This window comes from Oryctolagus cuniculus, chromosome X, assembly GCF_051225735.1.
Source record: "Oryctolagus cuniculus isolate XC-2025 breed Fujian yellow rabbit chromosome X, ASM5122573v1, whole genome shotgun sequence".
NCBI classification, from domain to species: Eukaryota; Metazoa; Chordata; class Mammalia; order Lagomorpha; family Leporidae; genus Oryctolagus; species Oryctolagus cuniculus.
The window spans coordinates 7273275-7298224 of record NC_142888.1 but is presented as its reverse complement, the minus strand read 5'-3'; the positions used below and the strand labels follow the sequence as shown (position 1 = coordinate 7298224).

General features: G+C 35.7%; 1 protein-coding gene across 6 annotated transcripts in view; it reads right to left on the bottom strand.

Annotated features, from left to right (window-relative positions):
• The window catches only part of CNKSR2 (connector enhancer of kinase suppressor of Ras 2), a 317996-nt gene that overhangs the window by 87546 nt on the left and 205500 nt on the right, over positions 1 to 24950 (bottom strand). For 3 of the 6 annotated variants that reach the window (XM_002719953.6, XM_008272442.5, XM_051827000.3), the window contains 2 exons: positions 20703 to 20914; positions 1175 to 1264 (listed from right to left, as the gene is read on the bottom strand). In XM_002719953.6, coding sequence (XP_002719999.1) covers positions 1175 to 1264; positions 20703 to 20914 — 302 coding nt within the window. The remainder of the gene's footprint in view (positions 1 to 1174; positions 1265 to 20702; positions 20915 to 24950) is intronic. The other 3 variants (XM_002719954.6, XM_051826999.3, XM_070067189.2) reach the window with 1 other exon arrangement.

The window sequence follows — 24950 nt, the reverse complement described above, 5'->3', positions numbered from 1 at the left end:
CCAACAGTTAGGAAAATTAGTTCATAAAATCTATGCTTAAATCAATAGTCAACAGTTAGTACTTCACATGGCATCCCCCCACCCCAAGATGTCACTATATTATGAAGTCCCAAAAGAGTAAGTCAGAGATGGTATATGATAAACATTTATTTGATTTTCTTGATCTAGTATATAAAACAAATGAGATTAGAAACTGAAGCTTGGAAAATGGAATGAACACACAGATGTAAAGGAATCTGTCAATATTTCTGTATTTATCAACATTTTCAGAAATGCTCACTCCATAAAACATATGTTAAGATTAATGAAGCAAATTTTCATGTTTGCTTATCCATGTGGTTATGAATTCGTGTAGTAATAAAATTAGTTCTGTATAATGGTTAGAAATAAGAAGCAAATGGGTCAAAGATATCATGAAGGAATCTTAGCTTAGGTTCTATGAACACTTTTTTTGTTTTGATTTGTTTTATTTTTCATCTATAAACTTATTGCCCTGTATTTCGAAAGTATAAATAGTAGCATGACTCATTGTGCCCTCCATATATGCACACTTGCTCAATCTCTTTGAGTAGTAAGATTTCTAGTTGCTTTCTTTACTGTTCACCTTAATAGGATAAGTGAACATAAAAACTTACTTTTGGTAGATACTTCAAGAGTAGCCCACCCCTACGTAAGAAGATAACCCTGAACAACAAACAGAACAGAAAAAAAGCAAAGCTGTTTTCTTTCCCATTTATATATAGTTTTCATTAGAGTTACTGGCCCAGTTGCTGTTCGCTTTTACCCATGTACATTAATGTTCATTTGAGGTGTATCAATACAAAAGCAGTGAAGCTGCACTGTGGACCAATGGGAACTGATCACAAACTGTTCCTATTCAGTGCACTTCAGTCTTATATGCAGTTTCACACTTCTGACCTTGTTTTACCAATATTAAATTTCAAGTAACAATCAGATAATCATTTTTCACATTGCATTTATCTACCCTGAATCCTTTAGAAGGCATTCAGAGAAGATATCATCATAGTCAAACATTAGTCTGACTTGGTTTGGTTATACAATAAAGTCAATAATAGAATAAGTTATCTACTGAAGCCATACAATCTTATTTAAAAAAAAATTAAATTTGCTTGTTCAAACAACCCTGCCTACACTGAAATTCTAGAACACTTACCTCTTCTACTATCTCTCTTCATCTTATTTGGATCTTCATAGTCCCCCACCCAATTATATTCCACTGGCATAGATATAGGTCGTAGCTTGCCTAAACACAGAGAACAAAGTTCACATCACATTGTTTTTCTTCCCCAAGTCTGCTCAAACTTATACTAGTTTTTAGCTAGAGTCTACAAAACACACTTACTCTTATGCAACATTATAGTTGGCATTTGTGTGGATGAAGAAGAAAATGTGTGTTTTGAGCCAGAAGGTGAAACTGCCTGTGGCAACTGGCCAGGTGTTAATATAATGTTAAGGTACTTGGTTACATCTAATGAAGAATAGTCCTAGTTTCCTCTCTTAGGAACCCCAGACTTTACAAGTATGATTCTTTACAGACAGGATCCTGATTTCAGTGATTCTACTTGATTTTCAGTAACTTTATCTCTGTCTTATTCTCCCATGCCCAATCATTTATACTTTGATAGACAGCCTCCAAGATGGTGGTGACCCCTTGTGTTTAACCTATCAGGATATCAACCTACTGTTTTATGTTGTAATACCACAAGTATAACATCTTATTTACTGTTTCCTAACTCCTACCACGATACTCAGCAACACGGCTAGATTCTCTTTCATGGCCTATAGCTGGGTCTACCCTAAGTATTACTTTTGCCACAGTGAGCATGTCTAGTTTACACATCCAAGAAATCACTCATTTGGCCTGTCTCATTTCTCTCTGGGTTTGTATTCTTAGTAAATAGCAGTTTTTTATTTTAGCAAGAACTCATGGCAAAGACTTCAAATATAACTTTTAGGTTAGGCTGTAGTGGATTTCTTTGTTCAACTTGAAATTCCAGAAGCATTAAACAGCCAAAGAAAATCATTCAAAAGTGTTATAGAGGATACCACAAAGCGTGGCATGAGACAGTTGCTTAAGAAATTTTGAATGAATGAAAAGCAGAGATTCACACAAAATTGGATCATAAAAATCATTATGATTATGGTAATCATGATACTAGTATAAACATAGATTATTTACCATGTGCCACATACTGACTACTAAGAGTTTAATAAGTATCAAATTGCTTAATCTTTATATGATACATATACTATCATTATGCTAATTTTATCAGATGAGAGAACTGAGGTTATATACTTGTTCCAGGACATACAGCTGGTAAGTGTGTAGTATCAGGATTCAAATCCAGGCACTCAAATATCACTTCCGTCATAATTCTAGATGACTTTAATATTCACTCTCTGATATTCTGGTCTCTCAATTTCTTGAGTTTCCCTCTTCCATGTATTCCTGTGGTCAAATGTTTAATCTTGTTATTTGAAAAGGCTGCAAACCCTCCAAATATTTCACTTTACAATTACCACCTTTTCTATTTCTAGCACACTCCCTCCAGCATTCTAAGTTAAACAATCCTGCCTCCTTTAATCCACCAATTTTACCACTTTTCAGTATCTCTCAGTCACCAGAAGAGAGGCCTCTCTCCACTTCCCTTCTTGCCAAGTTCAGTTTTACAAAAAATCATTATAATTACTTCATGCATTAAAAAAAGTTGTTAGGAGACTTCTAATTTTGTTCTCATGGAAACTGTATTAACTTTATGGCTTCTTATTATGTAAACTGACACAGTTTACTATGTTTTGCTATGCTATTTAAACGTAAATGATGAACTAAGAATGATAAAACCACTAATGAGCTAAGCAATGTAGTATTTACTTAAGAGCTTCCTTTCATACTATATAAATGACTTCATAAATGATGACCATAATTCTCACGGAACATATTTCTGCTTCTTTATGCAGAAATGATTTGGCTGAAATGAGCCAGGTCAATATTGTGCCAATCAAGGGAGGGGAAAGGGATTGAAAAAGTCCCTTTTTGTCATTACTATTTAACTCTGTTGCGAAAGTAGTCCTTCAGATTTTTATTTCTATAAATGCTATATTTTCAAAATATTCACAACTTATTTCTTTGTGTTTAGTTTTAAAACTCTACTTCAGTATCATCTTATAGTAATTTTTATTCCTTTAAAGATAAAGTATTTATTAAATGTAGATTAATACATTGTTCATTTATTAGCTGAAGTAATTAAGCTCTAGCACTGTTTCAACATATCACCAAGAAAATCTTTTGAAAAGTGAAAGACCCAATACATATGCAGCTAATTTTTTACTTGCTGCATATATTTTTATATATATATATATACACACATATATACACACATATATATCCATATAAACTAGCTTGAAACTTTTCCAGGAATCAGTTGGTTTTTTGGAATCAAATATATGTGTACAAAAACAAGAAAAACACACTTATTCAGAATATGAAGTATAATTGAATTTGTTTTATTTTAGATCATCTCTGAAACTCTAATGGAGGTAAGTCGTTGGAGCATGTAATTAAGCCCTTGATGTCGATGGTTATATCATTAACCATAAGAAGAATTTTGCAGAAGATTTTAACACTGATTTTCCCAGAGATGATTTTTAAAACAGAATTACACTGCATACTATTAATATAAAATTGCAGGAAAACTGGTGAGTTTGAACAAATCTGATATTTAAAAAAATTAAGTAAAATTTACTTTATGAGAACATCAAAGTTTTGCTTTTATTTATTATAAAACTATAAATTTAGCCATGCAAACAAAAATAAGTATTTTAAAAAGAAGTTCTTATTAGCTTAGGTATAACAAATAATGTTGCTTATAAGTATTATTTCTTTTATAAACTTTTTATTATGCTAAAATACTGAAACAGTATTCTTTAGAAATAGCAGTATTTGGCAGGTCAAAAAATAGACCATGACAAATTATTTCTAATTCCAAATACACAGATCATTCGTTTCAACTTGTAAACATATATGCTACTATATGTATATATTAGCATTTTAACTTCACAATGACAGCAAAGTTCCAATAAAAAAAAACTTTATGGTTTGATGCTCTAGTGATATCCATAAAGAACAACACCTTAAAATGAGACTTCTACAAGCATAATTAGATTTAAATACATATATACTATTTTTGATAACATAAATTACCAGTATTTTACACTCTTTAATACAAATTAATTGACTTAAATATATCTGACCCCTTCTATGTAAAAATATATAAACTAATTATAAATCTTTGGCTTTATCTGATTAACCTGGAAAATTTTAAGATGTGTTTTTTACACAGTAATACTTAAATTACTTTTCAAGGTAGTAAGACTAAAATTACTAATTCATGATAAAAATTAATAATAACTAATTTAAGAAAAACGCAGATTATAGTCTCTCTATATTTTTTTGCTGACCACTTCATCTTATAGTAATTTTTATTCTACTAAGCATAAAGCATTTATTAATGTAGATTTATTTGGCACTCTATCATAAGCCTTGTGACATCTGTATACTAGTGTCTTAGTATAACTATTCTTTTGTTATATAGCTTTTCATGTTTGCTATACACCTGAAACTTTCTAACTGGCATCTCCATAGAGTCAAGAATTGTATGCTACATCTCTTATTATATTCTAATAAATGCAATTATGGTGAAAGATAAATGATTCTGGATTTTTTATGAACTTTATTCTAAAATTGATGGCATGTAGTTTTAAAATTAGGAATTTCATCTGCAATTAAATACAAATGGAATATGCAATACAGTTTTAAAGCACAGATGATGATGGAGTGTTTTATAATGAAGTATTTACATTAGTACATTTTAATATGAGAATTGCTGTTTCAATATTAGTATACAGAATTGCTTAAAAATAAGCTAATTTAACCTGAGTAATAAAGCATTTACGGTGACATAACTTTGGTAGAGTTGACTACTTACACTTGGGACTCTCATGGTTTTATCCTAATGACTTTGGTATATATGATGCTTACTACATTGTATGGTATCTGTTTGCTTATAGATTTTTTTCCCCTACTTCTTGGCAGGAATTAGGTGTTACATTTCTTTGTTATGACTGTCTATAGAAAAAGCAGGTGCAGAGCAGGTATTCATTAACGTTTTGTTGAATGAACAAAAAGATGCTAGACATTAGGGAGATCTCAAATAATTAGGTTGTTCATTGGATTCTATTCACTCTGACCTACTCAATGGCTCCTGACTTTGGCCTGGCCTAACCTGTCATTGAGGCCATTTGGGGAGCGAAACAAAAGATGGAAGATCTCTCTCTCTCTCACTCAACCATCCTCCCCTCGTCTCTCTCCTTCTTTCTCTGTAACTCTGCGTTTAAAATAATCAATCTTGAAAAAATAAACTTTCTCAACCCACAAACCCCAACCCAACTACCACCTTGTCTCTTTGTCCCTTCCTTACAAAAAAACTCCTAGAAAGCATCTGAATGCTTTCATCTTCTAATTTATTTCTTCCTTCTCTATCCCGAACCTTCTCCAATTAAGCTCTTGGTCTTACTACATCAAAACTGCTATTGTCAAGGTCTCTAAGGCCTCTATGTTGTTAACTCCAATAGGCAGTTCTTAGAGTGCTTGACTTTTCTGATTTATCTTCAGCATTTGACACAGATAAACTCCCCTCTTTTTGAAACACTGTCTCCACCCAGAACCCAGGACTGTCCTCTTGTGGTTTTCCTCTCCTCTTCTCTTCCTAAATTAACATGTAACCTCCAGAGCCAAGCAAAAAATGAAATGTCATTTCCTTAGGAAAAGTGCTTAACCTCTTATTTTAGGCCAGATTTCTTTGTGCTCATTTCCTCTTGAAGTTCTGCATTTATGGTAACTGTAGCCAATAAATGTCATGAAATCAGTTGCCTGAATTCTGTCACCCTTCTAGAATGTAAATTTCACGATGGAATAAACATTTCTGCTTTCTGTAGTATCTCCAGCCCTTAAAACAGTGCTTTAAACACCATAAACTGCTTAATATTTGTAACTGATTGCTTGCTGAGAAGTAAATGTGGGACTTTCCTCACACAGTAGACCAAAAAGAATCTAAGACCACTAGTTTCTATTTTCACAGATTCCTCACCTTCTTTCATCACCTTTCCTTCTAATGCACTATATCATACTGACCAGCCCTGATCATTTTTCTAACAAACTGAACCCTAGAGAAGTGTTTGGTAATCAAGTCAGGGCTAGAAGACCTATCTCCTGATTTTTAACCTAGAAACAGGTCCATAGTAAGCTACCCAAATCTACTACAACATTACTTTTAAAAAACTCTCTAAAATCATACTAAAATCAATAATTTTCAAGATAATGAACAATACCTGAGAAGCAATCTTTTCTCTTATAGTTGCCAAAAGTTAGAAAAAAGAAAAAAGAAAACGTGCAAGGGCCAGTGTCATGGCATAGTGGCTAAAGCTGCCACCTATGATGCCAGCATCCCCTATGGGTGCCAGTTTGAGGCCTGGCTGTTCTACTTCTGACACAACTTCCTGCTAATGCACCTGGGAAAGCAGCTGGAGATGGTCCGAGTACTTGGGCCCCTGTACCCATGTGGGACACCCAGAAGAAGCTCCCGGCTCCTGCCTTGGTCTGGCCCAGGCCATTGTGATGATTTGAGGAGTGAACCAGTAGATGGAAGATATTTCTCTCTCTCTTTCCCCTCCCCCTATATTCCGCTCCTTCCCCCTCTCTCTGTAAATACCTTTCAAAAAATAGAAAAGACTTCAGAAAAATCTATCTAAGCCTGACATACCATTTAGTACTCACAAAATACCTTTCTCAAGAGTCCGAGAAAAATTTTACACATACACACATCTATGCTGAATATTTTAGCCAGTATTTTAATGAAAATAAGTAAAGAATAATTTAAGCTATAAGTGTGCCACATACACCCATCAAACACCTCACATACCAGACTGAAAAATTACTTTCAGATGGTTGACTTGACTGTGTTTCTAGTAAAACAGCTTGAGATTATTTTAGCAGAGTATCACACATTTAAAGAGGAAGTAAAACTGAATGAAATAGAAAGTTAGTAATTTTTTAAGCCTAATGGCAACATATTTGGATTTAATAAAATAAGCAAGAATGGGGACTTTGATTTTAGGGGCCATTTTTTTCTTTTACAATTTTAGATAAAAGAGTTTGGAAAAATGACTTATAAACATGTCAATTTGATTATTATTTAAGCATTAGCTTTAATGACTTATAAATAATACAATCAAATATAACCTTCAAATTGATTATTAACTTGAAATCTGTTTAATTCCATTAATGGAGAATAACACCAAAGAAAATCTCAGTTTCAAGAATAAGCAACATCTTGGCTGGTGTGGGGAGCAACTCGGACTAGACTAAGTTACTGGAATTAAGACTTATTCTATGCATCTACTCTCCCACAATATGGCACTGGGAGAGGAGTAAACAACTTCTACGCAGCTGCCTCTCGCCAACTTGAATGAGCTGCAGGAGCTGATCCTGCTTCTGATTGGAGGAGAGCAGCGTACTCGGCGTGTGGGTAGCAGAGTTGGGATTGGTGGAAGAGGACTATAAAGGAGGAGAGAGACAACATGCACCAGGAACATCTAAGGGGAACACCTGAGAGAACACCTGAGCAGCCCCTGAGAGAGCCAGCCGGCGGTGTGCCGCTCCCCCGCGGAAGTGGGGAAAGTGGCAGGGGGCACCGCCCTTCCACGGAGGTGGAAGGATCAGCAGCCAACCCGGGAAGAACCAGCAGCAAACCCGGGAAGGGCCGAGCAGACAAAAGAACAGCGCAGGGTCCTGTGTCATTCCTCCACGAAGAGGGGGAGCGACAGGCTGGGTATTTTCCTATTGTTTTTCTAAAAGTTATCTATACTTTAAATGGAAGTAACATAAAAAGAACTGTTGAAGAAGAAAATACCAAACTGCATAAAAATTATATGGCTTGTTTAGCATTTGATTTCAAGGCTATATTGTGAAACAAATCACCAAGAGAAAGAACAAGCTATGCACACTAGAATTCATAAAGATAAATTTTTCTTGGTTGAAATGCTGCCACTGCACACAAGCATGTAGACAGAATGATGAAACATTCACATGGCTTCAATACTAGTATTGTAAGTGCAAAGGAATTCTGGGGCCTTCTCTGAAGACCCTGGTGGGTATAAAATGATCTAAGCTAAAATACTTAGACCCTTTACTGTGCTTAGCACTAACACAGATGTAGACAAGAAAGGTGATGCAGGTATGCAAATACCATTTGGCTAAAAGCAGCAGTTATCAAGGTAATTGAAATTAAAACAATCTATTAAAAAACTTACTAAAGGTATATTGGAAATCCTATCAACAAACGGAAGTCACATTTTCTCATGAAAAGTGAAAAAGACAATGATAGATTATCAACTGAAGATTCTCATTTGAAAATTGACATTTTTAAATAACTTTACAATGACTTTCACATAATTTTTTTCTTTGGGAAAATACTCATCAGTGAAGCTAGCAGAAAAGTAGATATGAAAAATTCAAGAGAAAACAAAGTTAATTTCTTAGGATTTCACAGTTAGTGTTAGAGTCAGTCCATGAATATAGACTATCATGGTGTTCTTTTCACTGCATCAACTTTCCTGCTATAGTGATGAATCATTTCAGAATACTGCAAAATTATGGATTATGCAAAAACCCAACAGATTTTCCTCATCAATATAATTTAATGACATGATTACTGCTTTTTGTTTAAGCTTCCTCCCAGTTTGTGACTCTTAGACAAAATTTGTAAGGCTATGTGAATAACTAATGGAAGATTAAAGCACAAACTGTAGGTGCAGCTTTCTGTATGAAGTCCAATGCCTTAACAATAATGGAAAATAAACTGTTTTGACATGCTGCGTTACTTATAAAAACAGTTTTATGCTGTTACATGTAAACTATTAAGTGGCTGTATATTATTTCAATTATTTGCTAAATGTCTCCATTAAAATAATTAGCATATAATTATTATAGTCATTTCTTTAACAATACCAGATATAACACTTGACAGTTTCTATCCTTAGGGATCTATTTCTTCTATGATTTCTGGCAAACTGCTTTGCAGTGATTTCAGTGATTACACAAGTAGCTTAGAGTACAGAACACCATGCACTGATATTTCCAGTTAGTTTCTATTTCCTAAGTCTGCACTTTTATCACAAATAATATTTATTCTAGGAAATAGTTTACATCTGTTTTTCCTGGGAGATAAAAATGAGAAATCAAACTGTCATTCAAGAAGCCAACTGCTAGCCAGGCTTCAAATTTTAAATGTTTTTCCAAATGCTTATCTGTAAAAAAGCTGCTTGGAACCTAAAACACAGAAATTTTATCACTGGTATTTAGTTTTATAAGAGGAGCAGCAGAATTCTATTTCAGTATTTTCAAAACATATTCTATCAAACGTTAGTTCCATTGGGAAGTTAGTAATTAGTGTGTGACAAAAAGAAAAAGAAGATTCAAAGAAAAAGATTCAATGTATAAATAACTTTGGAAAAAAAAGTCAAGGGAAATTCAACAAGACTTTCAATGCTGTTAGTATGCTAATGTGCATTTATAAATCTCCAAGGAGGGGGATAAAGTGCAAAGTTTCCCAATCTTATTTAAACATATAACCTTCTTTTACAGACTCTGAGAACCAGTGATCTGAACAGCATACTTAGGAAAATGCTAGATTACTTAAATCATATTGTGATTTGAAAGCTAACACTAACATCTCTATTTAAAATTTACATAGCTGCCAATCTTGACATTTTCCTTAATAAGGGAAAATACACTCTGATTTCTTTTTTTTCCTCCCAAAGAAACCTTTCATTTGAGGAATACAAACTTCACGTATTTCATTAGTACAACTTTAGGAACATAGTGACACTTTGATTTCAACTAGTGACACATGTATCACTTCCTACATCAGGAGATGCCATGATAAGGTTTTCTGTTGTAGAGTAAGGTAATCCCAGACACAATCTTCTGCCCAGATAACCCACTGTGAATAAATGCAGATATATCTTTCCCAGGGAATGAATTCCCAGGTTCTTTGGATTAAAAATATGGCAATTTGCTGTTTGTCATATAAGGCCTTTGGCTTTGACTTTCTAGTCTGTGCTTCTGTATTCAATTTATCATAAATGGCTTCTTAAGTTAACCAGGGCTTCTCAACAGAAACATTTGACATTATGAGCCAGATCTTTTTTCTTTTACTGAGGGTTCTCTTGTGTACTGCAGTATGTTTAATAGCATCCTCAGTATTTCCACTGATGTCAGTAGCCAGTTGCCCAATCCTTATGACTGTGGCAATAAAAACATCCCCAGAAGAGTCACTGACTTAGGCTGCTTCTATTCTTGACTCTCATTCTGTCTATAATAGGGAGCATTATTTCACCTAGTTCATATCTTTCTGTTGATTAATTCACTTGAAGAGGTTTATTTCCTGTGACTATTGTTTAGCCTTTTAAAATTTTGCTTTCTGCTTTATGCATATAATAATACCTTGGAACTTTATCAAAAGTTTATTTTTCTTAATCTTAGTGCTTTACCTACTACCTTGAGCCTTTATTTGAGTGATCTTTTCTTAGGTTTTCTTTTTTTTAACCATCTCCAACTAATTTATTTTACATATTATTTTCTCCTTCTTACAGCAACTAATCTAAAACTTTAAAAAGGTATGGAGTCTGAACTGTTTTCAGCTTTCTAATGCTGAGAGGTTGAAATAGGGCCCTTCTGGTTCGCATATAAGCTGCCAATTTCTATAGGTAGCTTAAGAGAACATGGATAAAGGCACTTTGCAGTGTTACTAGCTATTTGAATGGTCTTCCTCTTACTTTTGCAAAATTAAACCAAAAGAAACAACAAGTGCTACTCATACTTCTTTTAACAACTATAATTTAAATGTCTGGTTATTGTCTTGGTAGAGGAACCAAACATGAGGGAATACTTCTAGCCTTTTTTCCTTTACTAAGTCCCTCAGCAGGAAAGGGGAAATGGTAATTTCATCCATCAGCACTTGAAAATCTTTGAAACATTTTTATTTAGGACAAGTAATAATTTATTATACCACTTAGTTGCCATTTTTGAGCACTTTCCATGACATATGAATTGTGCTAAGTACTTGACATATGTTAGCTCATTTAAGTCTCATGAAAACATTTTAGAAGTGGTATTATAAAACTATAGGTACATTAAGTCTCAGGTAAACTCAAGATCAATCAGCTATGAAAGGCTAAGCCGTAACACCCAAATCAGGTCTTTCTGATTTCAGGACTTATATCTTCTATTTCCATCAGTAAAATGTACAAATTAAGGAAGATTACCTTACCTAGATGATTACTCTTTTACATGAGAATTATACGATTTTCTATTTATTTTTCAAATATTGCTGTACTGACTTTCCAAAGTTATTTTGTCAAGCTAATTAACATGTTGTCTTTATGAAATTTATTAAATAAATTCAAAGGAATAAGAATTCCTCTGAGTATAGTGTACATATCCTACTTTGACATTTCTGATTCATCAAATTCTATTTATAAGGTTAGTTCTTCTTTGGAAATGGTATATTTAGCTTGCATACAAAACTTTCCTGTGGTTAGAATCCCATTTTATTTCCCATTTAGAGTAGTTGATGAACGAAAGCTAAATATTTTCCTTATAAGGAAGATTATATTACAAAATCACAGGACAAAGAAGACATTTGTATTCAGCATTATAAGAAATGTGAATGTATTGTATATATTTGATGCTTTAAGAGATATTTTACATAATGCTAATAATTAACATGTCAAAAAGACTGAAAAAATTTGTAAGGCAAGGAGAAAAGTAATACAGAAGTATGACAAGAGAACTCACTTCACACAGATAAAACTCATTTTATGATAACACTGCCCACAGGCCCTTTAACATGCCATTGTAAATGATTCAAGCCATTTACTGTTCATTTGGATAAAGGGGACATGGTATGTGGTTTTCTCTTGTCCCAACTACTCAGGTGGAAAATATTCAGGTATAATATTACATAAATTAATTTTCCTCAGTGTACAATATGTACAAATAACATTTCTGAGGAACATTTCTAAAATACCAACTTTGCATTCATTCAGGTACTTCTGCAAGGTCCTGCATATTCAGTAAGTCAGAAGAGATGTGTATTCCTATATTCAAACAAATAATGTTCTGTGATATTATTATTAAAATATTTTTTCCTCTATTCTCATAAAATATGACCATTTATGGTTACAAAGAGACTCAGTCAAGTGTGTCTACTTTTTAGCAGATTTCTATGCATAGAAATGTGCTATAATGGACTAATAAGGGCAAAGAGTCTGAACAATGAAAAGAAAAGCTGATGGTAGATATTATCATTCTGAAAAGTTGCCAAAGTGAGTATTATCTTTGTGAAGCCTGAGAAGATGAGACCAAATAGTTAACATGATTTAATACCATCATTTCCCTGTCTATTTTCATATTAAAGTTTCTATGTAATAATGACAGTAAGGAAAATAAACACCTAACATATTAGACACTAAGGAAATTTATTTGTCATTAGATTCTCATAAAAATATATGAGGCAGATATTACCAACTTCATTTAATAAGTGAGAAAACTGAGGACTAGAGTCAAATCCCCAGGGTCAAACTGGAGTAATTAGATAGCAGACAGGATTACCCAAGATGACCGATGCTATAGCCAATGCTAATAACCGCTAATGTAGGTTGCTTCCCCTACTGAAATCTGTGGTTCCAAAAATTATTCTTATTTATCTTTTTATAAAAATATTTTATGCTCTCATCTTTAAAAAGAATATATCCCATCATACCCTCTCTACCAATTTAGTGGTCTTTTCCTGAGGTCTGTCAAGGCAACGTCTGTATAAATGCATGTTCATTATAGTACCATTAAGTAGAAAGCAACATGTACAAAAACATACAAATTTAAAACTATTTCTGCTTGCCTACAATCAATTTCTTGAATTTATAAGGAGTAATGCAACTTTTTGAAGTTGTTTTCCTATAAATTAGAAAGCTGTACCACAGGTAAGGTCAATAAATATCCATGGGTAATTAGTCCCAGTTCTATCACTTACTAGCTAAGTTAGTTAACCTCTCTGTATTTCAGATTCCTCATCTGTAAAAAAGAATTTTAGTAGTATATAGTTCATATAATTGTTGTGAGGATTATATGGATTAATGCCTTTTAAATAAACAGTGCTTGAAATACATAAAAGCATAACAAGTCTTATTTACTTTCTAGTCATTCACAGTCTATCCATATTTTACTTGTCTAATATATTAACGAAAACAACTACACTTCTCATTTACTCTTACCAACAATGAGAAGATTCATGATACAAACTGAGAGCCTTAAATAGTATACTTGTACTTTAAAATCCACAATCTGATATTTTCAAATATTTTTCTTTACATCTGTGTTTGTCACTGTTTTCAATAACAGAGCTTCCAGAACTATTTTTCTCTTATCTATCTATCTTATATAACTTTAAAAATTAATGTATTGAGAAATTATATCAATTGCATACTTATTCAACCAAAAGCACATACTAAGAACTGTGTCATGTCTTTCTCTTATTTCTCAAAATCTATCTAGGCTCTTACAGTCTTAACTCTAAACTGTCATTGAGTAAACAGGTAATGAGGGCAGCTAAAAGAATATAGCAGCTACATTCATATGCTTTACGATAAAGGTATTTGTGACAAAGAACTAACTGAACATTGAAAGGATAAAACAGTCATACACTGTGTTTTATCACACAAGTGCCGACACATAAAATTCCTAACAATTCCACAAAGTATCAAAAGTGATGACTTTATACTTTAGGTTTTTCTGCAATATTTTTCAGCAGGATCATATATTTTCATTATTGTTATTTTCAAATACAAGTGAATATGAAGAGTGGGAAAAAGAGATACCATGCAAATGAAACAAAAAATGAGCTGGAGTAGCTATACTCCTATCAAATAAAACACATGTTAAATTAAAAACTAAAAAAAAGAGATAAAGAAGGATATTAGAGGCCAGTGCTGTAGCACAGTGAGTTAATGCCCTGGCTTGAAGTGCCGGCATCCCATATGGGCGCTGGTTCGAGTCCCAGCTGCTCCAGTTCCCATCCAGCTCTCTGCTGTGGCCTGGGAAATCAGTAGAAGATGGCCCAAGTTCTTGGGTCCCTGCACCCACGTGGGAGACCCGGAAGAAGCTCCTGGCTCCTGGCTTCGGAACAGTGCAGCTCCAGCCATTGTGGCCAATTGGGGAGTGAATCAATGGATGAAAGACCTCTCTCTCTCTCTATCCCTCCTCTATCTGTGTAACTCTGACTTTCAAATAAATAAATAAATAAATATTTTTTAAAAAAGATATTATATAATGATAAGAGCACCAATTTAACAAGAATATATAAAATGGTAACTACATATGCACCCAACCCAAGATCACTCAGATATATAAAGCAACTATTATTAGACTTAAATGGAGAGATAGACTCCAATATGGTAACACTCATGAGCTTCAACAACCCACTGCCATCAATGAACAGAGCATCCAGACTGAAAATTAACAAAGATATATCAGAGTTGAACCATACTATAGAACAAGTGGACTTAAAAGACACTCAACAATTACAGAACACACATTTTTCTCATCAGCACATAGAACATTTTCTGGTAAACCATATGTTAAGTCACTAATAATGTCTCAGCAAATTAAATGAAATTATACCATATATTAAAAAGATTTTATAATGAAAATAAAAAGATTTTAAAATGAAATCATACCATATATCTGCTTAGAACACAAAGGAATAAAGCTAGAAATCAACAACATAAACAATGAAAAATTTACAACTACATGGAAATTAAACAAGGAAATTGAATTGAATGACCAATTGATCACTGAAGAAATGAAAGGGGACATTAAAAACTTTCTTGAAGCAAATTAAAATACAACATCAAAATCTGTAAAACACAGCAATAGCAGTATTAAGAAGTAAGTGCATAACAGTAAGTGCTTACAATAAAAAAAGAAAAGTCACAAATAAATGATCTAATGATGCATCTTAAGGACTTAGAGAAACACCAAATCAAACCCCAAATTTTCAGGTGGTACGAAATAGTAAGAATCGCAGCAAAAATAAAAGAAATTGAAACAAAAAAATAACAAGATAAACAAAATGAAAGGGAGCACATAAACAAGTCTAGTACCTGCTAATACTAACGGATAGAATAAATAAAGGGGAGAGTGATCCAACATGGGAAGCGAGATACTCAGCAGACTCATAGAATGGCGGATGTCCTAAACAGCACTCTGGCCTCAGAATCAGCCCTAAAGGCATTCCGATCTGGCTGAAAAGCCCATGAGAGTATTTCAGGCATGGAAAGCCAAGACACCCTGGCAAAAAAACAAAAAAAAACAAAAAAAAAACAAAAAAAACAAACAAACAAAAAAAAACAAACCCTAAATGAAAGATCTCTGTGAGTGAGATCCCAGTGGAAAGAACAGGTCTTCAAAGAAGGAGGTACCTTTCTCTGAAGGGAGGAGAGAACCTCCACTTTGACTATGACCTTGTCTAAACAAGATAAGAGTCGGTGAACTCAAAAGGCTTCCATAGCCTTGGAAACTCATGACTGGTGCATAGGGAGATTACTGATGCCATAAACAGGAGTGTCAATTTGTAAAGTCAACAACAGGAGTCACTGTGCACTTACTCCTCATGTAGGATCTCTGTCCTTAATGTGCTGTACATTGAGACTTAATGCTATAATGAGTACTCAAACAGTATATTTTGCTTTGTGTTTCTATGGGGGTGCAAACTGTTGAAATCTTTACTTAATGTACACTAAACTGATCTTCTGTAAAAAAAAAATAAGAAATTATTAACTCCCAACTTGACTCTCGCTGGGATTAAACATGACAATAGGTCTGATGTGATTTCATCATCATTTAAAAAATCATCTATTATTTTTCACTTTATGTTTGTGTGGGAGCTAACTGTTGAAATCTTTACTTAATGTATGCTAAACTGATCTTCTATATATAAAGAGAATCGAAAATGAATCCTCATGTGAATGGAAGGGGAGAGGGAGTGGGAAAGGGGAGGGATGCGGTTGGGAGAGATGTTATGGGGGGGAAGCCATTGTAATCCATAAGCCGTACTTTGGAAATTTATATTCATTAAATAAAAGTTAAAAAAAAAGAATATAAACAAAACAAACAAACCTTCACCTAGACTAACAAAGAAAGAACTCAGATAAAGAGATGAAAAATGATATATTACAGTGACATTACATAAAGGATTATAAGAAACTATTATGAACAATTATATGTCGCTCCCCCTCTTCGTGGAGGAGCAACACAGGACCCTGCGCTGTTCTTTCTGTCTGCTCGGCCCTCCCCGGGTTTGCTGCTGGTTCTTCCCGGGTTGGCTACTATCCCTTCCACCTCCGTGGAAGGGCAGTTCCCCCTGGCCGCATTCCCCACTTCCGCAGGGGAGCGGCACACCGCCGGCCGGCTCTCTGGGGGGCTGCACGGGTGTTCCTTCAGCTAGATGTTCCCCATAGATGTTCCCTGGTGCATGCCGTCTCTCTCCTCCTTTATAGTCCTCCTCCGCCAATCCCAACTCGGCTGAGTACGCTGCTCTCCAATCAGGAGCAAGTCCTACAGTTAATTGGTTGAACTGGAGGCAGCTGTGCGGAAGCTGTTTACTTCTCTCCCAGCGCCATATTGTGGGAGAGCAGATGCATAGAATAAGTCCTAATTCGAGTAACTTAGTCCAGTCCGGATTGCTCCCCACAGATCCCCCTTTCTTTTTATTTTTTAGCGTTGATACGCGCCTGTCTTCGGTGTCCCGCAGCACACGCTCTGCTGTACTTGCTAGAGTTGCCACAGGCTCTTACAAGTCCTATCAATCAGGAAAACCGAATCCGGGTCCTCTCTTCGCCATTGTGAGGAGGTTTTTAGGCGCTGATGCATGCCTGTGTTCGGTGCCCTGCAGCGCATGCTCTGCTCTGCCCGCAGGGGCTTACAAAACCTATCAGGCAAACCGAATCCAAGCCTTCTCATTGCCTTATTGTGGGGGAGACTTATTAGTGTTGGTTCGTGCCTATCTTCGGTGACCTGCAGCTCATACTCTGGTCGAGCTTTGCTGGCGCTTACCGCCTTAAATCAGGCAGACCGAATCCAAGCCTCCTAATTGGCATGTTGAGGGGAGGCCTTATTTTTCTCTATTTCTCTATCTCCGGGCATTCCTACCTCTCCCATTTCACTTCTATCTTCCAGCATTCCCATTTCTCTTTTACTTCACTTCCAAACTTCTGTTTCTCTTATCCCTGCGGCTTTCCGGCACCTCGCCCCGCCGGCGGGTTCCCGGCTCTGCGCCGCTTCAGCCCGCGCGCCTCTCTGCGCGGCTTCCCGGCTTTGCGCGGTCCGCGGTCTCCACGCTTAACCCTTTCGCGTCTGAACCACGGCCTACGCCAGCGTTCCCTATCTATTCACGCCCCGTGCTCTCTCTGCACGCGGCGGCTTCCGCGAGTAACACAGCGTAGCTTGCGTCTCCGCCACTAGGATTCAATCTAAGTTCCCCGGGCTAGCCTGGCGAATTCAACCCAGCGTACGTCTCCGCCCCACGATCTGGCTTCCCGTCCTTTGCTCCCCGGGCTAATCAGACGGATCCCAATCTGGCTTACGTCTCAGCTTCTGGTTTTAACTTTTCGCCCCCTATTCCCGGGCTAACTTGAGAATCCCAAAGTGGCTTTCGTTTCCGCCTCGGCCTGCCCCCCGCGGCTTCAATTTCCCTAACATTTTTCTCTACCCGGTATGTTTCCCCAAGCTTTCCTCCAACGATATTCCTCCCTCATTTCTCCTGGCCTCTCCCCACAGTCCGCGTCCGAGTCTGTTTGTTCTAGCTTTCACTTTCGCTTTCGACCTTAGAGATTTCTCCCAGCTTCCCCCCGTAGTCCGTATCCGAGTCTATGCCTAGGCTTTCAATAGCTTCTTCCGGCTCCTTTTTCGTCCGGCTTTTCCCTAGGCTGTTTCGAGTCTATGCCTAGGCTTTCAATAGCTTCTTCCGGCACCCTTTTCGTCCGGCTTTTCCCTAGGCTGTTTGCTAGTCTCTCTCTCCGGTAATTTCCCTAGGCTGTTTGCTAGTTTCTCTCTCCGATATTTTCCCAGTTCTTCCCGTTTCTTCCCTCCTAAGTTTCGTATCCATCCTAGGTTTCCTATCCGAGCTAGGTTTCCTATCCGAGTCACGGCACCATTATGTCGCTCCCCCTCTTCGTGGAGGAGCAACACAGGACCCTGCGCTGTTCTTTCTGTCTGCTCGGCCCTCCCCGGGTTTGCTGCTGGTTCTTCCCGGGTTGGCTACTATCCCTTCCACCTCCGTGGAAGGGCAGTTCCCCCTGGCCGCATTCCCCACTTCCGCAGGGGAGCGGCACACCGCCGGCCGGCTCTCTGGGGGGCTGCACGGGTGTTCCTTCAGCTAGATGTTCCCCATAGATGTTCCCTGGTGCATGCCGTCTCTCTCCTCCTTTATAGTCCTCCTCCGCCAATCCCAACTCGGCTGAGTACGCTGCTCTCCAATCAGGAGCAAGTCCTACAGTTAATTGGTTGAACTGGAGGCAGCTGTGCGGAAGCTGTTTACTTCTCTCCCAGCGCCATATTGTGGGAGAGCAGATGCATAGAATAAGTCCTAATTCGAGTAACTTAGTCCAGTCCGGATTGCTCCCCACAATTATATGCCAATAAGTTGGAAAATCTCAAACAAATGGATAAATTTCTAGATATGCCTAACCTACCAAGATTAAATCAAGATACAGAAAATCTAAGCAGACTCATAACAAGTAAAAACATTCAAGCAGTAATTTAAAGTCTCCCATCAAAAATCCAGAACCTGATGTTTTACTATTGAATTCTAACAAAACATTTAAAGAGGAACTAACGTCAATACAATACTGAAAAGGACGAAACTCTGTCAATCTCTTTCTTATTGGGGGAAATATGATTTGTGGAACACGATTTTACTAGGAGCTCGAAACTGTAGTTTGAATGGACTAATGATTAATGATTATTCATGTAAAAATCTAGTAAGCTTATTATTTATAAATGAATAACGAACCAATACCTTCACTTGGTGACTATAATTTCCTCTTAAAGGAAATATGTATTATTTACTTCAATATGAGCAGAAAATTCCAGAAAATCCTGTGACATATCAAAAGAAGACTTGAGATATATGACTACCTACCTAATAACGGGTAGTCAACAAATACTTGTGGAATGAATGAATAAAAATTATGAAAGTATTCTCATTCAGGCCTGTACACTGCAGGTTTATAATATAATAGAGGAGAAAAGCAAACGTGCAAATACTTTCAATATATGATAGTTCAAAATAAGTGTCACCAAAGTAATGTATCTCAGAAGTGATATTAGTACACACTGTATACATGTATGGATATGTTACACTGTATTCCATAAATAGGTACAATGATTTATAAAATCTTTTAAAAATCATTATTCATGTGATAAAAATGTCCATGAACAGAAAATAACAACCAAAATAAGTATGTCCCTAATTTTAAGGATAATGTCAATTAAGACTTTATACACATAATTACTGTATTACCAAAAAGGTATAGGGAAATAAGACATGTAAGAAGGCATGTGATGATTGCTCTTTTGGGACCAAAGGAGGGAGGTATATAGCCATGAGGGACAAGTGAGTGGAGCAAGTGGAAAAGAGTGAAAAACAACTTTCCTTCTGCTCAGCTACCACTGAGCAATTCTAGTCTAGGACTAATCAGCAGGCATCTTGTCTTTCCCCTCACTGAAAATGATCAATTTGAAAACTGGAAAGGAAGGAACACAGTCTTCCAATTAAATCCACTCATTCTTACAATAAAAGGACTGTAGGCTTTACTACTTGAACTTTAGGCAACTTTATCCACAAACACGTCAGATGCACCACATCAGTTTACATATTTGTGAGAGAGTTATCTTCTTGGTTGTGCAGAGAAAAACAAGAATCAAAGTTTAAAAAACATACAAGGCACATAGTGACTCTAGTCCCATGTTTGCTTTATGGGAACCCTATATTACTACCTCACAGTTTTTATTTAATACATTTAAAGTTATTCTGAAATAAAATATTAAAAACACTATATGTCCATATTATTTAAAATCTACTTCCATTTGATTATCAAGTTAATTTCACACCTTCTTTAAAAGTTACTGACAGATTTTCCCTATCTACAGATTTTTATAAGTCCTGAGGAATAAGGAAATAATTTGATTTTTAAAAGTCATATGAACAGTAATTGTTCATTTTTAAAAGAGAAGTGCCTGAATTATACACATGATGCTAAAAAGATTTTCATAATCATTAATTCCTAAATGTTACCTACTGTTCTTGCTTATTTTGGAAAACCTAGAATAATTTTTGAAGTCATGCCCCACATTGTTGAGATTCTACTTAAAGGTGCATGACAGTCACAGCTCAATTATAAAGATTCAAAAGCTATCAAGTAATTTCATAATCCAAAAGCCTACAGAAGGAATTTGAGATTTCCATTCCAGACACATAATGTTATGTTAACATGAGAAGAACTCTTACCATAAGTTGGAGTGCTTTCTCGTCTTCCTTGACTACTTGATCTTCCTTTCTCATATTCATAGCAGTACAAAACAGTATCTTCTTCAACAATGTTAAATCTTTTTCGATATTCCTGATCCAGAAATGAATTTGGTGACTCAGATCCCTTATGCACTGGCTTGCCCACCATATGTCCTCTAAGGTCTTCACAAGGCAGGTTTCCTTTTTCATCCCTAATGCAAGGTTGGAGTAAGGAGAAGCATGAGGAGAGGGTTAGGGTGGTAAAAGGGAGAAGCTCTAAAATACTAATATCCTTCCTATATAATATATCTTACATTGTTTTCAAACTTTCCTTGAGGTTTATAGGACAATTTTTAATTATTCCTATTTTACCAAAAATCTCACTGAGGCTCAGAGAGGTTAAATGGCTTGCTTCCATATAACACAGCTAATAAAAGACAATTCTGGACATGCTCACATATGGTAACAGGTGATTAGGCTCAAAATGAGTGGTATTTTGACAGAAATGTTCCATTTAGGATTGACTAAACTAAATCTAATTTCGTGAAATGTTTCACTGATTAGTTATGAGATTTTATATAGAAAAGATTATATTCTAGAATATAACTATAAATGTAAATGCAATGCTTCCATCATTGTGCACTACTACTAATATTTCTTCCTAGTTCTAAATTGTTTCCAATTCCCTGAAGTAACACCATGAATCAGTGTTATCAATCAGAAAAAAAAAATTGTTAGGTGCTAAGAATAAAATGCGAAGCTTACTGAATAAACTGAATTATAACAAGATAGATAAAAGAAAATTTTAATTAAGTCCTCTGACATCTTAAAAATGTGATGAGCTTATTAAAGTAATGTCAATTCTATATCATGACTCTTACCCAGAAAAAAAAAATCTGTGCTTTTCAATCTGTGTGCAAATGTTTAGATTAGGTTTGTCCAAATGTAAAGAACTGTAGTCCAAGTATTTGAAATCTGTAGAAAAGAGTAATGTTCTCAAGACTCACTGGATTATCAAGTTGTCTTATCTATGTAACCTACCACAAGTTGAGGTTGCCATTTACATTAATATTTTCTAAAATAAAAACATCTAAAAATATAACTACGTAATTATAAAACTAGTTCTTAGGCAACTTGAAGAAAATCAATATGAAATTCAGAAAGAATTTTAACTACTGTAACTGAAAAACTTTCCTGGAAAAATTGCCTGGTCCAAAAGAAATCAGAGGGTAATTCAGCTGTATTAATTCACTGTGCTATAATTATAGAGGTACACTTTTTGCTAGGAATTTGGAAAGACTGGTACTTTTATTCTATATGACATCAATAAGTGGCCTTATATCAAGAAGGTAGATTAAACATTTCTATAAAGAATACACTTAAATGACATTGATTTTAAAAAAAAGCACAAAGCTAAAGTTTACAGTAGAATGAATTGCTAAATGCATTGTGTATATAAGTGTGTGTGTGTATGTTCATGTATGTACATCTCATGAGTCCCTGAAGAACTGTATGTATTGATACATCTTTCTGAAAAGATTTTCTAAGCTGTTATTAATGTTACACATTTATACACTTATATAATATATCTACTCTTTTGTTCTAGAAAGGATTTAAGGGAAGATTAAAACAGTGTTTTGGCCGGCGCCGTGGCTCAATAGGCTAATCCTCCGCCTAGCGGCGCCGGCACACCGGGTTCTAGTCCCGGTCGGGGCGCCGGATTCTGTCCCGGTTGCCCCTCTTCCAGGCCAGCCCTCTGCTGTGGCCAGGGAGTGCAGTGGAGGATGGCCCAAGTGCTTGGGCCCTGCACCCCATGGGAGACCAGGATAAGTACCTGGCTCCTGCCATCGGATCAGCGCGGTGCGCCGGCCGTGGCGGCCATTGGAGGGTGAACCAACGGCAAAGGAAGACCTTTCTCTCTGTCTCTCTCTCTCACTGTCCACTCTGCCTATCAAAAAATTAAAAAAAAAAAATAAATAAATAAAAAAATAAAAAAACAGTGTTTCTTTGGTGGGCTTTCTTTTTATTTACTGGTACACAGTAGACTGATAAGAGAAATTAGTGCTTAAGCTTTAAAATTGTTTAAAGACCTACAAATTCTTTATTTTCGTTACAGAAAAAGAAACTTGGTTAGGTACAAAAATGCACTATATATTATGATAGTGAGACTTTTAATAGTCATAAAACAAATAATACCAACCAAATTTCACTCATTTCACACACATGAGTGTTTTCTCTTTCAGAGAAAAATGCACGTTTTGTAATTACTTTTTTTTCTGGAATCTATATGTTCAAGAAATTGTAATCACATCAAAAAAAATTCTACTTAACATGAAAACCAGTCCTGTGAATTTTAAGACTTCATTTTTAAGATGAGAAAGCTTGTCTAACAATGCAAATTAAACAAATAACTCATACATACATGTTCACATACTAAAATGTTAATACTGTTTTTTTAAAGATTTATTTATTTATTTGAAAGTCAGAGTTACACAGAGGAGAGACAGAAAGAGAGAGAGGTCTTCCATCTGATGGTTCACTCCTCAAGTGGCTGCAATGGCCGGAGCTGTGCCGATCCAAAGCCAGGAGCCAGGAGCTTCCTCTGGGTCTCCCACGTGGGTGCAGGGGCCCAAGGCCTTGAGCCATCTTCTACTGCCTTCCCAGACCATAGCTGAGAGCTGGATCGGAAGTGCAGCAGCCGCGTCTCGAACCGTTGCCCATATGGTATGCCAGCGCTTCAGGCTAGGGCATTAACCTGCTGTGCCACAGCACTGGCCCAATACTATTTAACAAAGCTTTTTAATGAGAGGGAAAAAACGTGTAGGGGTTGCTGTTGTGGTGTAGTGGGTAAAGCCGCTGCCTGAAGTGCTGGCATTCCATATGGGCAACAGTTCGAGACCTGGGCTGCTCCACTTCTTATCCAGCTAGAGGATGGACCAATTTCTTGGGCCCCTACACCCATGTGGGAGACCCAGAAGAAGCTCCTGGCTCCTGTCTTTGGATTGGCCCAGCTCCGGCTATTGCCAGCCATTTGGGGAGTGAACCAGCAGATGGAAGACTCTGTCTTTCTCTCTCTGTGTCTCTCCACCTCTCTGTAATTCTGCCTCTCAAATAAATACATATTTAAAAAAATTAAAAAATGTGTACAAGAGTTATATTGAGTCTACCACATTCATTTTCATAATGAGAAAATTGAAAAAAAAAAGAATGGTAAACCTATATTAAAAAAGAATGATAACTACAGCAACTTTTATGATTATAACTTTAAGTCACACCAGAAAACCCAGATAATTTACATAAGACTATGGTTGAAAGGGTCTTTGATGCATGGATGGTTTCAGTTCTTATATTAAAAGACTGTGTATCTGCTTCATTAACAATTTGAACCAAAAGGTATTTAGAATATTATATTAAATTATACACTGAGAGCACCAACTAAGAATCAGTTAAAGCGAGGTAGTAAACACTAATTATGAATTTTACTGAAAAGTATGGGACTTTTAAGCAATACTAACAGGGACCACTTTGTTGACATTTCAACCTCTTACAATTTCCTATATTTCTAGATAGCATGTTCAAGCTTTCTATTAACTTCAATATGCTTCCTTAATAATATTTTTACTACACCTAAAGCATAGAACTGGATCATTTTACTCTTTTGTTCCTGTAAGCATACTTTAAATACTTTCTGTCTATCCCACACTTTCTTTATAACAAATTGCTTCCTATTGAAGAGAAGAAAGAAAATAACTACAGAATTTCGCAAAAATAATCTTTTGATGTTTATTTATACATATAGTCCTCTTATTCACTAATGTTGTCCTTTATATAATCATTTGCACTGAAATAAAAATTACTTCAATTAAAATGAAAACAAAACATGAAAGAGTTGCTTCCTATTTGTAACACATAGGCTTTCCTTGGTATTCATGCAAAAGTATTCAGAGTGTGTGACACTGTCTTAATAAAATTAAAATGCAATTTACATTTCATTAGGATATTGGATGGATTGTACATCTGGCTATAAATGATACATATAATTATATATTATAGTTATGAAATGCCAGGTTAGTGAATTATATTTTTCCTGTAAATCATTTGTCTATAGCTACATTTAATTGTTAAAAATAGTAACTTGATATATAAAATTGATTATTATTTTATCACCTGATGACAACAAAGTATTTTCAGATATGTTATTTTGCTATAGTTTTTAGACAATGTAAGTATAATCATATTTAACAGAAT